This window comes from Psammomys obesus, unplaced genomic scaffold, assembly GCF_907164565.1.
Source record: "Psammomys obesus unplaced genomic scaffold, mPsaObe1.curated_primary_1811, whole genome shotgun sequence".
Classification (NCBI taxonomy): Eukaryota; Metazoa; Chordata; class Mammalia; order Rodentia; family Muridae; genus Psammomys; species Psammomys obesus.
The window spans coordinates 4,814-19,118 of record NW_026591257.1 but is presented as its reverse complement, the minus strand read 5'-3'; the positions used below and the strand labels follow the sequence as shown (position 1 = coordinate 19,118).

Here is a 14,305-nt window from a genome sequence, read left to right as displayed (position 1 = left end):
TATCTTAAGTAATGTTTCACAAAAAAAAAAAAAAAAAAAAAAAAAAAAACAGAAAAAAAAAATGTTATCCTTTTAGACCTGTTTTCTCATCCAAATTATATTTGCCTCATTTTTTCCTCATTTTAGAAAATTAAAAGGCTTTCCTTTTTTTTGTATATTTCAGATGCAAAAGGTATTGTTCAATCTTCTATATTTGTTTTGTTTTATGTGTATGTGTTTCCCCCTCTTTATTTGAACTTCCTAGTTTTTTAGTAGATCACTCCTTAATCTTTTTTTTCTTTATATTTTATAGATTCCCAATAGCAGCACAATCTTCTTTGTTAACTGTGCTGTACGTTTGTATCTCTGTTTCAAAGTTCCTTTGGTCATCACAGTTTATAAATCACTAGATTCGCTGTGACATAAACAAATTGACAGGCCAAGGAGTCCTGAACTTTATTTGAAAGACAATGATTCAGCAGACACACATGGATCAATATCTGAAGAAATATTAGTTTATAAGAGCTTAAATCTCATATTGATTGTTCTCATAGATGCTATATTTACTCATCTACACACCAATACATACTCTGAATTGAAGTATTTATAGTGAAATTATATATTTTCCAATTAATCCGAGACTCATTCATTTATTGAACATTGAAATTATGAACAATGTGTGTACGTGTGTGTGTGTATATGTCTGTGTGTGTGTCTATCCAAAGAGGCCAGAAGGAGACAGACGGTTCTACAATCATAGCATTTTTTTCCTAAGTAAAAAAATTAAGGTGTCTCTTGTCTTTTGTAATTTACAATGTAAATGAACTAGGTAACACATTATTTTATGACTAACGAAGAAGTTGCTTTCACATGTTCTTAGCAAATTAAACACTATATATACATGTGGTTATATTCAATCTCAACCCTTTTATACAGTTGCACAATTTTCCATTGTGAGAAAAACATGTTAATACACAAATTATCAAATATTATTATTATATTACTAAAATATTTTTTACTTTAAGACATTTGCAAATTCTCACAACATGTTGGAAATATTTCTTCTTTCCTACACGTGACACTAAATTTGAATAGTGTTGGCCTACAGCAATGTGTAACTGCTAGAATAGTTTTGAATATACTCACTCAAATTGAAAAACCCTCGATTTTTTATATTCATTCTTCAGATTACTTGATTCAAAGATCTCATCTATCTAAAAAGATTAAAAAAATGTGTTAAATTAAATATTTCAACATGAATACAGAAAATAGGTACTACATTTGTTTAGAACTGACAAAATCTTCATAATGGGGTCTTCATTCACTTATGAGTCATTTATGTGACATCTATTTCTTGATAATTTTAGAGGAAGAGAATATTGTCTTTGAATCAATTGAAAAGAAGTTAAAAAAAAACTTATGAAATTTTAAACTTGTTGTGTAGAAACAATCCCCTACCATTTGCTGAAGGTCAAAGGCAAGAACTTTGAAATCCGTTGAGAATCTATCTTGTAAATTAGGAGTATATGTCATTCCAGATGTTATTTTAAATGTCCCTCTGACTTCATGAGTTTTTCCACGGGCTGCATCTAGATGAATTAATAAGAAACAAGGCACCCAAGTATGAATAGAATCCTGGTTTATTATGTAGATGCAACAATTCCCATTTAATGTATTTTCCCTATAATTATTCAACTCTTGCTTTTTTCCTTATTGTCATTCTTTTTCAAAACTAAATGTTCCTATCTTTTTATTGTCATCTGTCTGGTTGTTTTAGAACACTAAAAAATCATAGGCTTATTTTCTCTTCATTGTTTTCTTCCTCTTTTCTTTGAAGTCCAGCCATACTTTATTTTTTATTTATTTTTAAATTGAGATTCCCATTGGAAATCACAGGGAATAATCAGACTCTACCAATTATAGGAAGTGATTTAGGAAAACACAGTGAGAAATGAACCATTAACATTGTGTAGCTCCTGCTAGATGTTTCCTGGACCCCAGGCCTCCAGGACACTGCTGGCTTCCTGCATGGGAGTTTCTATGAAAATTTCTGTACATGGGTAACTTTGAAGCCACTTCTAACAGCCTAGCAGTTATAAATTTGGCATGTGTGACTTTTGGCATGAGACGGGAACTGTCTACTTTGGACATGTTATTAACAATGAGTAGAAAATACACTGTCTTAGGAAATTCTATAAGATGTAATAAACAAATTAAACAATCTTATCAGAATATTTTTGATACATATTTATATTAAAATGGATAGCTTTGGCTTAAACATACAAAAAGATAAAACCATTAGTAAAAGCAATAATAACAGTACATAATTATCACAGTGACATGGTATAAAAAGTTTTTTTTTTCCATTCCTACAGCAGAAAAAATGAGGGCTTAGAATGACATAACATCCTAGGATAGTAGAGATAATTTGCCCACATACAATTCATCACTTTAAAGCATAAATTTTTATCAAAAAAGAGACGATGTCTACTACCCAGGTTATTGTGATGATTCAGATTTATTTATTTATCTTATAAGTGAAGAGGTATTTATTAGGAGTAAACTCTTAGAGCTGAGGTACAGTTTGGAAGCTGATGTCTTTAATGCACCAAATGTTGCCAACGTTTGTTGCAAGCTGGTTCTCAGTTTTTTCCAGATTCATAACCTGAACAATGCAGTTCCAATAACAATGGAGTAAATGACATTTTATAACATGGTGTTACATTTTAAATCAAATATTCTATATAACAAAATTGAGAAGCAATAAGATAAGAAAAATTTAAACATTATTGAGTAGAACTCTTAGTATGAGCACATACTAATACACTCCTCAAACAGATTGAAATCCTCATATATCTACTTTTATGTACTTGAACTTGAATAGTCTATGGTATTTTAATATGTTTATGACTTTATTTTTCATCAAAATGAATCTACATGCTATGAAATTTACTGTATTATGTGCTGCAATAATAACTGAACATTATTTTAAGAAAAAAAATAGAATACACTGTCTCCATGCTTGAATTTAGGATTATTTAAATGACATACCAATAATATGCTCTGAAGTGCTCAGAACCATCTAAATGAAACAAAACATCTGTGGTGCAGCTAAAATAATGAATAAAATACAGCAAAGGCTGACTTAGAACACATTCCTTGTTCCAGTGCAAAACTTACCTGTTTCTGATTCCTTGATTGCCAGCCAGGACACTGCAATTAACCCAGCAGAGAGGACCATGAGCATAATGAAGAGAGCTGAGAGCATCGCTTCCAAAGAGCTGATAGACTGATGTCCTGCTGCAACATTTCTGTTTGACTTCATTTTTGATTGTTGAAAGATGGATAACTTAGAAACTGTGAGAGAATATAGTTTTCCACATCAATAAAACACTCTAATATTAACAGGAGAGAAAAATCTCTCAAGGATTTTGAAAGGCACCAAGCATTCAAGTTACTGATTTGGCAGCCTTCAGCGTGAATGTGCTGCATACGTCCGTCTGGAAGTAGTATATCTCTATACACTAAGTGTCTTTAAAAGGAGCAGCTAATCTTTAAGACAATATGGTGACTAAAGATGCCTAGAGTTGTAAATTGCAATCATCGGAATAGGTCACTTGTCAGTGTGAGAAAAGTTAAATGCATCCCATAACCAAAAATGCTGACCCTTAATTCCTTGAGAGCTATTTAAAAACATGAAAATGATGATAAACAAATTGATCATTAGGGAAATGCACTTAGTATCTGTAGGAGTGTTCCTAACACATCGACCTTCTGCCCTGTGACTCAGGTCTTCATTGTAAGCGTTTCTCTACAGAAAGGTAAAAACTTCTAAACTACAACACACATTGAAGTATAGTACAGAGGTACAGAATCTTACTATATCCCACCCTCCATTTCTCCCTTCCTATGTTCCTCCCTATCTTCCTCTTATGTGTATGCACGTGTTCGTAGATATCTAATTGAAACAAGCAAAGTCTTGTGAATGGCATGGTTGCCACTTTTCAGGTTATGCAATCTAAGGCAGTATTGATTGAGCTTGAAGGAAAGTCCACTTAAGCATCACGTGGCTACTCTCTATGACTCGAGTGACTATCAGTACCTGGGGCTAATCACTCTGAGAAAAACAGTATTGGTTTCTATTTTAAAATATTCTGTTTTTTAAATTTAAATTTTATCTTTTATATTAATTACAGTTTACTTACTTTGTATCCCAGCCATAGGCCCCTCCCTCATTTCCTCCCAATCCCTCCCTCCTCCCTCATCTTCTCCCTGTCCTTCTCCAGTTCCACTGATAGGGGAGGACCTCCTCCCCTTCTATTTGACCCTAGCCTATCAGGTCTCATCAGGACTGGCAGCAATGTCTTCCTCTGTGGCCTGGTAATGTTGTTCCCCCCTCAAGGGGTCTGGAATTAAATAGCCAGCCACTGAGTTAAAAAAATTATTCTAGACAGAAAAAACCTTGCTCACTTTTTCTATTTCCTTATAACCTTAATGTGTCAATAAAACAGGAGACCAGGTTAAGAAATCCATAGTGATAACTCTATACCTGTGTTTTCCTGGAAAAAGGAGACTTTTCTTTTCGTTAGAGTGGAGCGTACAGTTGGAACTTTCTTAATATGAATAGTAATGAGTCCAGGCTATAAACCAATCAATCAATTATATGATCAATATTTAATATATAATAAAATCAGTATTTAATATATTTTGGAGTAAGCCATATTCTTTTTATTTTGATGGATAATATTTATTTATTATTTTGATGGATAATATTTGATGGATAATATTTATTTATTATTTTGATGGATAATATTTATTTTGATGGATAATATTGAATTGAGCTCTATTACAAGTATCAAAACCACAAATAAAATATAAAACAAAATCCAAAGGGCTATATTTAGGTTCAGAAATAATGCAAAAGTTGAGATTACAATGCTTTTCACATGATAAGTAGCTTCTCTTAGTGTGTAATAAATACATGGTAGAATATCTTGTTAAAGACAATCATATATGGAGAACAGTCTGAAATTAAATAAACCAGTGGATGTGGGAAGCAATATATCATTTTTTTAAATGTGTAAAGCAAGCTATTAAAAGAGAATCAGAGTTGCCCTATCAGGTAACAAACTCATTGCAGAGTTTTAATAATGGAAGTGTAGATTCAGTCAAGGAGCAGAAATACAACTCACTGTAGAACAAAGAACCCAAACTTGATTTATGGAACAAACTTTATTTGTGCATGAAACACTATACATTAGACATAGTGTTATTGTTAATACTTGAGAAAGAATTGCTATTCAAGGAATGGTGCTGAGTTGATTTCGTATCCATTGGCAAAATAAATAAAATTAGATCATTATCTCAGAGCCTAAGGATGAATAAATTCAAGTTGGAGTAAATATGCATGAGAACTACATATAAATGTAAAAGAAAAATGTAGTGGTTTTTGACGGTTTCAATTGAGTTATAAAGAAGAATCTAAAACTAACAGAATAAAACAAAGAGAATTATACTGATAAACTTACTCAGTAATAACTCATTTTTTTTTTTTTGAAGATACCAAAAGCACAGTCAAAGCTAGAGACCTGGTTGTGATTTTATCTTTCTGTGTCTGTTTGTAGCACATTAGAAATTAGATCGCTATTTTATCATGAATTGCTCAGATTTATTTGGGAATCAGATTACAGAAAGTCCACAAAAGTTACGAAATTAAAAATATCACACAGAAAATAAAGCCAGCGATGCCTGGAGGTGGTCACGTTCATTACCAGCATTGGCCCCTGAGAGATTACCTTGCCAGTGGGAGGCAAAGAGAGCAGGCTCAAAGTTCTCATTATAGTGCATAAGTAGAGTCATTACTCATTACACAGCTATGTTCATTGTGGGGAAGTGACTCCAGGACCACCCCTTCCCTCTCTGGCAAGTTCAGCTTGCACTGTGGGGGAAGATGTGGGCATTAATGAGATGTTATATTCAGCAGGTCTGGGTGAAGGAAAGTTCATGTGAATGGAGAATTTTTACATTGCCTGCTAAAACTAAAAAAAAAAAAAAAATGGTACTGTGAAATATGCTGTTTTATATAAATATATACAGTAAAAATAAAAAACCTAAGAAAATTTTAAAAATAATTTTTAATTCTTTTAGTTACTGGGTACAGGTAGCAGGAAAATAACAAAAATGGGGTATAAACATCCCAACAACATTAAAACAAAAAACAAAAAAACAAGCAAAACAAAAAAAAGAAAGAAAAATGTAGATATGGGTGTGTCTGAATAATTGGTGACTACAAAAGTATAAATTCTAATTAATATGAGAAATTTACCAGAAAACATTAATAATATGGGCACTATAAAAAGTGGCATTCTTTGTGTGTTAGAGGAAAACATCTTGTCTTCCAATTACAATTCTTTATTCTTATCCCCAGCTTTGTATACGACCATCCTCTTTGGGCCCTCTTTCTCAGTTCCTCTACTCTCAGGGATCTACACACCACCCAACAAGCACAAGACCACGTATCAGTACCAAGATCGTCCCAAGATCATCCCAAGATCAAGTGTAAAAACCACAGTCATTAACAACCAGGACAGTATATCTCTACTAAAGCTAAACAACTCTACTACAGTAGGTATTGAGAAATGCAATATACCCAAGAGACATCACAAGGACTTCAATATAGCTGTCGTCCATATCTTCAAGATCCGTAAAGAAGACATAAATGAATCCACTATTGAAATCTATGGAAACACAAACAGTGGAGTGAAATTAAATAATCATAGACAGAAAGTGGATATAGAAATAATAATCATAACATAACATAACATAACATAACACCCAAACTGAAAAAAAAATGGAAATGAAGATTTTAGGAACTTGAACAGGAATCTCAGAGGAAAGCAGTGCCGGAATCCTTATGGAAAAAGAGGGAGATAGAAAGACCTGGAGGGGACAGGAACTCCACAAGGAGAGCAACAGAGCCAAAATACCTGGGCCCAGGGGGCCCTGCAGAGACTGATACTCTATCCAAGGACCATGCTGAAGAGGACCTAGACTCCCTGTTCAAAGAAAGTCCATAGGCTGCTCAGTTTCCAAGTGGTTTCCCTTATAATGGGTATAGGGGCTGTCTCTGACATGAAAACAGTGGCCAGCTCTTTGATCACCTCCCCCTGAGGGGTGCAGTCTTGCCAGGCCACTGAGGAAGATGATGTAGCCAGCCTTGATGAGACCTGATAGGGTAGGGTCAGACAGAAGGGGAGGAGGTGCTCCCTTATCAGGGGACTAGGGACAGGCATAGGGGGAGAAGAGGGAGAGTGGGTGGGACGAGGGACGAGGAGGAGAAGGAGGAGGGCGCTGCAGCAGGCATACAAAGTGAATACATTTTAATATACTAAAGCGCTCAGTCCCCATCCCGAAAGACAAAGAGGATGGACGTCAGAAGAAGGAGAAGACAGGAAACAACCTAGGAACCTGCCACAGAGGGCCTCTGAAAGGCTCTGCCCTGCAGACTATCAAAGCAGTTGCTGAGACTTATGGCCAACTGTTGGGCAGAGTGCATGGAAACTTATGTAAGAAGTGGAGGGGACAGGAACTCCACAAGGAGAGCAACAGAACCAGAAAATTTGAACACAGGGAACTTCCCAGAGACTCATACTCCAACCAAGGACTATTCATGGAGATAACCTAGAACTCCTGCACAGATGTAGCCCATGGCAGTTTAGTGTCTAAGTGGCTTACATAGTGATGGGAAGAGGGACTGCCTCTGACATAATCTGATTGGCCTGTTCTTTGATCACCTCCCCCTGAGGGGAAAGCAGCCTTACCAGGCCACAGAGGATGACAATGCAGCCACTCCTGATGAGAACTGATAGACTAAGATCAGAAGGAAGGAGAGGAGGACCTCCCCTATCAGTGGACTTGGGGAGGAGCATGCATGAATAAGGGGGAGGGAGGGTGGAGCTGGGAGGGGAGGAGGGAGGGGCATATGTGGGGATGCAAAGTGAATAAAGTGTAATTAAAAAAAAAATTAAACAAAAAACAGGCCACAGGGGAAGACAAAGAAGCCAGTCCTCATGAGACCTGATAGACTAAGGTCAGATGGAAGGGGAGGAGGACCTCCCTATCATTGGAATAGGGGAGGGGTATAGGAGAAGAAGAGGGAGGGAGAGGGGGATTGGGAGGGAATGGGGGAGGGGGCTAGAGCTGGGATACAAAGTGGATAAACTGTAATAAAAATAAAAATTAAAAATTAAAAATGTTTATAAAAAAAGAAATATATAAATAAATGTAAATTTAAAAAAAAAAGATGGAAAAGAGAATTTCAGGCATTGAAGACAAGATAAAAGAATACCTCAGTCAAAGAAAATGTTAAAGCTACAAAAAAATTCATGGCACAAAACATTTATGAAATCTGAGACACTATGAAAATACCAAATATATGAATAATAGTAATAGAGGAAGGAGAAGAAATCTGGGTCAAAAGCACAGAAAAATACTTTCAACAAAATCATAAAAGAAAATGTGCCTATACTAAAGAAGGAGGTGCCTATTAAGGTACAATAAAAATGTAGAACACCAAACATACTGTATTAGGAAAGAAATTCACAGTGGCACTTGATGAACAAAATGCTAAATGTGCAGGACAAATAAAATATTAAAAGCTTCAAAAGAAAAAGATCAAGTAACATGCTTGGACCCTAAGCAAGTCTCAGCAGATACAAGAAAATTGAAATAACACTGCATCCTCTCCATCTATTAAGGAGTAAAGCTAGTTATTAACCACAACAGAAACAGCAGAGAGCTTCCAAACTCATGGAAACTAAACAACTCACTACTGAATGAAAGCTGGGCCTAGACTGAAATAGGAAATTAGAAAGTTTCTAAAATTGAATGAAAATAAAAACACAACATACCTAAACTAATGGGTCATAATGTAGGCTCTTGTAAGAAGCAAGTTCATAGCCCTAAGTGCCTACATTTTAAAAAATGAATCTATCTCATACAAGTAATGTAACAGTATACCTGAAAGTTCTAGCAAAAAAAGAAGAAATAACCCCCAAAAGGAGTAGACATCAAAAAAATAAACTTGGGTCTGAAATCAATAAAATAAAAACAACAAACAATACAGAGAGTCAATGAAACAAATAATTAGGTGGTTTCAAAAAAATCAGTAAGATTGACAATCCCTTAACCAAATTAACTAAAAGAGAAAGAAGATCTAAATTAACAAGCTTAGAGACAGAAAGTGGGACAAAACAAGAGACTGAGCAAATCCAGACAATCATAAGTGTATACTTTAAAAGAGAATATTAAAAAGCACAACAAGGTTCTGTTTCCTGACAAAGTTAAAAAATTCAGTGCCAACCTGTAATTTCCAGAAAGGCAAGTCAAATTTTCAATCAGACTGAGAAAAAGGGAATCTCTGAAATATCTTTGGTAGGGTGGCCATTTTTATTACATTAATCCTATAGATCCATGAGCATGGGAGATCTTTCCCTCTTTGGATACCTTCTTCAGTGTCCTAATTTTTTTATTATTATACACATCTTTTACTTGCCTGTTTAGAGTTACCCCAAGCTTTCCCCTCTACATTAACTGGCTTCTCAAGCCCTGTGGTTTCCTAGCGTAGCCATTGACATCAGCAACAAACAGTGATCAACTGAGCTTACTAGTCCTGTATTACCTCACCTGCCTTTTACCCAGATGTCAACCAGTAGATGAAAGGATAAAAGGGCCATGGTACGTTTGCACAATGAAATATTACTCAGCTGTTATAAAAATGAAATCATGACCCTAGCTTATCAGGTCTCATCAAGGCCAGCTGCATCATTTTCCTCTGTGGCCTCAGATAGAAGGGGAAGAGGTCCTCCCCTATCAGGGGACTTGGGACATAGGCAGAGAAGAGGGAGGGTGGGTAGGACTGGGAGGAGATGAGGAAGGGGGCTACATCAGGGATACAAAGTGAATAAATTGTAATAAAGAAATATATAAATAAAATTAAATTAAAAAATAAAATTATGAAATTTACAGGTAAATTTATGGGGCTTGAAACAGTCATCCTGAGTGAGGAAACCTAGACCAGAAAGACAAATAAGGCATTTACTTGCTTCTATGCACATGTTAACTGTTAATTCATTGATAAGCAAGCTATAATCCGTACAATGCAGAGGTTAGCTAGAGGATAAGGGGCTAGGGAGGAGAGATGTATCTGTCTAGGCAGAGGAAATAGAATAAATAGTTATGGATGGACAAAGGGGACAATGCACTTGCGAGATCAACCAGGGAAGATAAGGGAAGAGGGGAGAATGGGAAAGAATTAGGAAAGGGACAGATAAAACAAACAGGTATTTGATACTTCCTATAGAAATATTATACAATAGAGGCTTTCTAAAATATATAAATATATGAAGATGTTCTAAATGAAACTGCCAAATAAAGAAGTATAACTATTCAACTGGGTATCTCTCATCAGCAAATGAAATTCCAGTACTGGGAATTGATTATATCTAGTTGTGGTGTTGGCCCAAGGGGCCCAACCTCAATCACAAACAATCCAGGCAACTGGTGGCTCCCTGCAAACTGACAGTAAGGTCCTGTGGCTGATGACATCTATACAATTCACTGAACATGGGAAAAAATCAAGCTGGTACCTACCTAAAGCCTTCATGCCTAGGAAATAGTATTCATGGTACTGGAAGGAATGTTATCAAAAAAGAAAGGCAAACAGCAATCTAAAAACTCTTCCATCTAGGAAGGGGAGGAGGATCTCCCATATCAGTGGACTTGGGAAGGGGCAGGGAGGAGATGAGGAGGGAGGGTGGGATTGGGAGGGAATAAGCGAGCAGGCTACAGCTGGGATACAAAGTTAGTAATCTGTAACTAATATTAAAAATAAAAATTTAGGTGTACAGATTATAGTAGATTTATCCTATATTATATGTTTATACGAGTGAGTATATACCCTGTGCTTCTTTCTGCTTCTGGGATAGCTCACTCAGGATGATCTTTTCCAGATCCCACCATTTACCTGCAAATTTCATGATTTCCTTGTTTGTTATTGTTGAGTATTTTCCATTGTGTAGATGTACCACATTTTCTGTATCCATTCCTCCACTGAGGGGCATCTGGGCTGTTTCTAGCTTCTGGCTATTACAAATAAGGCTGCTACAAACATGGTTGAGCAAATGTCCTTAAAATCTGTACACCGAAAAAAACTAATCAAGAGGGAGGACTCTTGCTAAAATGCTCAATTCCTATCCAGAAAAGCAAAGAGGTTGGACATCAGAAGGAGGAGAAAAGAGGGAACAAGTCAGGAGCCTGACACAAAGGATCTCTGAAAGGCTCTGCCCTGCAGACTATCAATGCAAATGCTGAGACTTATGGGCAACCTTTGGGCAGAGTGCAGGGAATCTTATGAAAGAAATGGGAAAGAGTAAGATATGGAGAGGACAGAAACTCCACAAGAAGAGCAACAGAATCAAAAAAATCTGAGCACAGGTGTCTTTCCTGAGACTGATACTCCAACCAAGGACCATGCATGGAGATAACCTAAGACCCCTGCACAGATGTAGCCCATGGCAGTTCAGTATCCAAGTGGTTTCCATTGTAATAGGAACAGAGACTGTCTCTGACATGAACTGATTGGCCTGCTCTTTAATGACCTCCCCCTGAGGGGGAAGCAGCATTACCAGGCCACAGAAGAAGACAATGCAGCCACTCCTGATGAGACCTAATTGACTAGGATCAGAAGGAAGCAAAAGAAGTCCTCCTCTATCAGTGGACTTGGGGAGGGGCATGCATGCAGAGGGTGGAGGAAGGGAGGGATTGGGAAGGTAGGAGGGAAGGAACCACAGGGGGGATACAAAGTGAATAAAGTGTAATTAATAAAGAATTAAAAATAAATTTTTAATTAAAAAATCATATATATATTATATATATATATATATATATATATATATATATATATATATATATATATATATATATAAACTCTTCCATCTATAAGAGTGAGTGTGCTACATCCAAGATACAGTGGTTTAATAGTGGCACAAAGCTTATGGCTATAACAAACCAAGTTCTGATTTGTGCAAAGGCTTACTCCATAAGATGGAAGCCATACCTGATGTTGTGTGGGTGGGCAATACTCTGAGACTAGAGAGGCCAGGGAATCAAGGGAAAGTGAAACGCTGTTCTACTAAAGCAGTGCTTCTCAACCTGTGGGTCATAACACCACTGGGGGTAGTATAACCTTTTCACAGGGGTGCCCTATCAGGTATCATGCCTAACAGATATTTTTACTTTATAACAGTAGCAAAATTAGAGTTAAGCAGCAACAAAATCAATTTTATGGATGGCGTCACCACAATATAAGAAACTGAAGTAAAGAAAAATAGCATTAGGAAGGTTGAGAACCACTGTTAACTAAAGGAACTTAGCAATAAAATGACTTCTCAGAACATTCTTCTATACTCATAGATTAGCGTCTTGCCCAGATGTGATCAGGGAAACTTTCTCCTGCAGTAGATGAGAATAAATACAGAGACTCACTGACAGACAACATGCAGAAAGTGAAAGACCTTGGAACTCTTGTCCCTAAAGGGATGTTTTCTTCAAATCTTCCTTGACAACTCAAGGACCTCTGTGGAAGAGAAATCAGAATGAGTTTAAATGCCAGATGGGATGGAGAACACTAAAGAACCAAGGCTTTCTAGAAACATTAGGGAAGGCACCATTGACCCATAGAAACAAGGATAATATCCACAGGGCCTGCAGGGGACTGAATGAGAGGGGGTACTAGATACACCATCTTGAACCCTGAAGTTATCTCCAATTTATAGCCCTTAAAGTATAGGTTCAATGCCCTGCAGTCGATGGCCAACATGAAACAAACTGAATGGTGTCTTTGGAAGTTCTTTGTCTCATTTGACTTATAAGGTTATCTGGGCTTTATTTATTTATTTATTTGTTTGTTTGTTTGTTTGTTTATTTATTTATTTTACTACCTTATAGGTTATTTGGAAGCATATATTATGGCTTCCAATCCAGGGTTTTTATGAGATTCTGTGTGTCTGAACATCTGTGTGTGTCTGAATTCATATGTGTTTCATGTGCCTTCAGTTCTTTTTTGTTTGGATATTCTGTCATATACAGATGTGTTTTGTTTTGATTTATCCTATCTAATTTTAGTATTACTCCTTAGATACATGCTTGATTTCAAATGAGGCAGAAAGTGTGTGAATACAGATGGGAGGAGAGATAGGAGCAAATAGGAAGGGTATGGGAGAAGAAACTGTAATCAGGATATATATATATATTTTGAAACAAAACTATTTCCAATGTAGCAAGTAATTAACCTTTAAAAAGTTTTGCATTTTGGGCGATGGCCAGATGGCTTAGTAGGTAAGTGCACTCACTGTGCTTGACTGTGATCCCTTCAATTGCCAGCACCCACATGCCCAGTCGCAACCCTCTCCAATTCCAGTGCTTTTACTACATCTTCTTTTCTCCACTGGCACAGTATTTACTTGTGGAAACAAAGTATTTACATATATGGAAGCAAAAAAAATCTCACACACATGAAATGAAGATAAATCTTTAAAATGTTTACTTTCATTTTGTGTGTGTGCACATCTGTACAAGTCCCCACAGAGACAAGAAGAGAGCGTTAGATTCCCTGTAGGTGACATCACAGAAGTCGTGAGCCACCAGACTTGGGTTTTGGGAACCTAACTTCCTTGGCAAGGACAGTAAGAGCGCTTAACTACTGAGATACCTCTCCAACCATAGGCCCTTAATGTAGACTTATTTTTGGATAAATCATATACTATGTATGTTTGTCATCTATTTGCTTGAATTTCTGTTTTTCTGCTTGTTTGTTTTTCCTTTCATGGTGATCTTTTTACTGGAGCATGAATAGGTTTTCACAATTATGTGGATTATAGATAGGAGATAAATATTTTGTCTTTCATCTTCAACTGCATGTTAACAAAATGCTTATCCAATGTTATTTCTGACTTAAATGTCCAAAGACTATATTAGTTTTATTCTATTAAAAGAACATGTAAAAATTAATTTAAGTTTCATATCAAAGTTTCCTTGTTACGACAACCTAGAACTAGACCTATTACTCAGCTAATCAACAGTTTTAAGAATATTACAGCATTCAGTGTCTGCCAGAATTCAGATTTACAAATAGATGGCAGGAGAAGTGAAATCAGTTGCCATATTTTTGTTTCTAACATAATCTTGTTAAACCATAGTTGTGTTCCTTTTCTAATTTCTGTTTAGTAGTAAGGCTGCTCCTTAAGTATATGGTAGGCAGAAGACAGTC

At 36.2% G+C, this 14,305-nt stretch overlaps 1 protein-coding gene across 1 annotated transcript; it reads right to left on the bottom strand.

Moving 5' to 3' along the window:
* Positions 1-1,067: 1,067 nt before the first annotated feature.
* On the bottom strand, positions 1,068-3,619 carry LOC129679125 (enteropeptidase-like). Its single transcript, XM_055610047.1, has 3 exons — positions 3,160-3,619; positions 1,438-1,568; positions 1,068-1,193 (listed from the first exon to the last, which is right to left on the bottom strand). The coding sequence occupies exons 1-3, from the start codon at positions 3,302-3,304 to the stop codon at positions 1,122-1,124; spliced, it is 348 nt and encodes a 115-aa protein (XP_055466022.1). The 5' UTR covers positions 3,305-3,619; the 3' UTR covers positions 1,068-1,121.
* Between the last annotated feature and the right edge of the window lie 10,686 nt (positions 3,620-14,305).

Bases quoted from the DNA above. Each gene is read 5' to 3' on its own strand.
- LOC129679125 (XM_055610047.1), bottom strand. From the start codon at position 3,304: ATGAAGTCAAACAGAAATGTTGCAGCAGGACATCAGTCTATCAGCTCT. The intron at 1,569-3,159 runs GTAAGTTTTGCA...TAATTCATCTAG, and splicing joins AATCAAGGAATCAGAAACAG to ATGCAGCCCGTGGAAAAACT. The intron at 1,194-1,437 runs GTAGGGGATTGT...TAATCTTTTTAG, and splicing joins CCTTTGACCTTCAGCAAATG to ATAGATGAGATCTTTGAATC.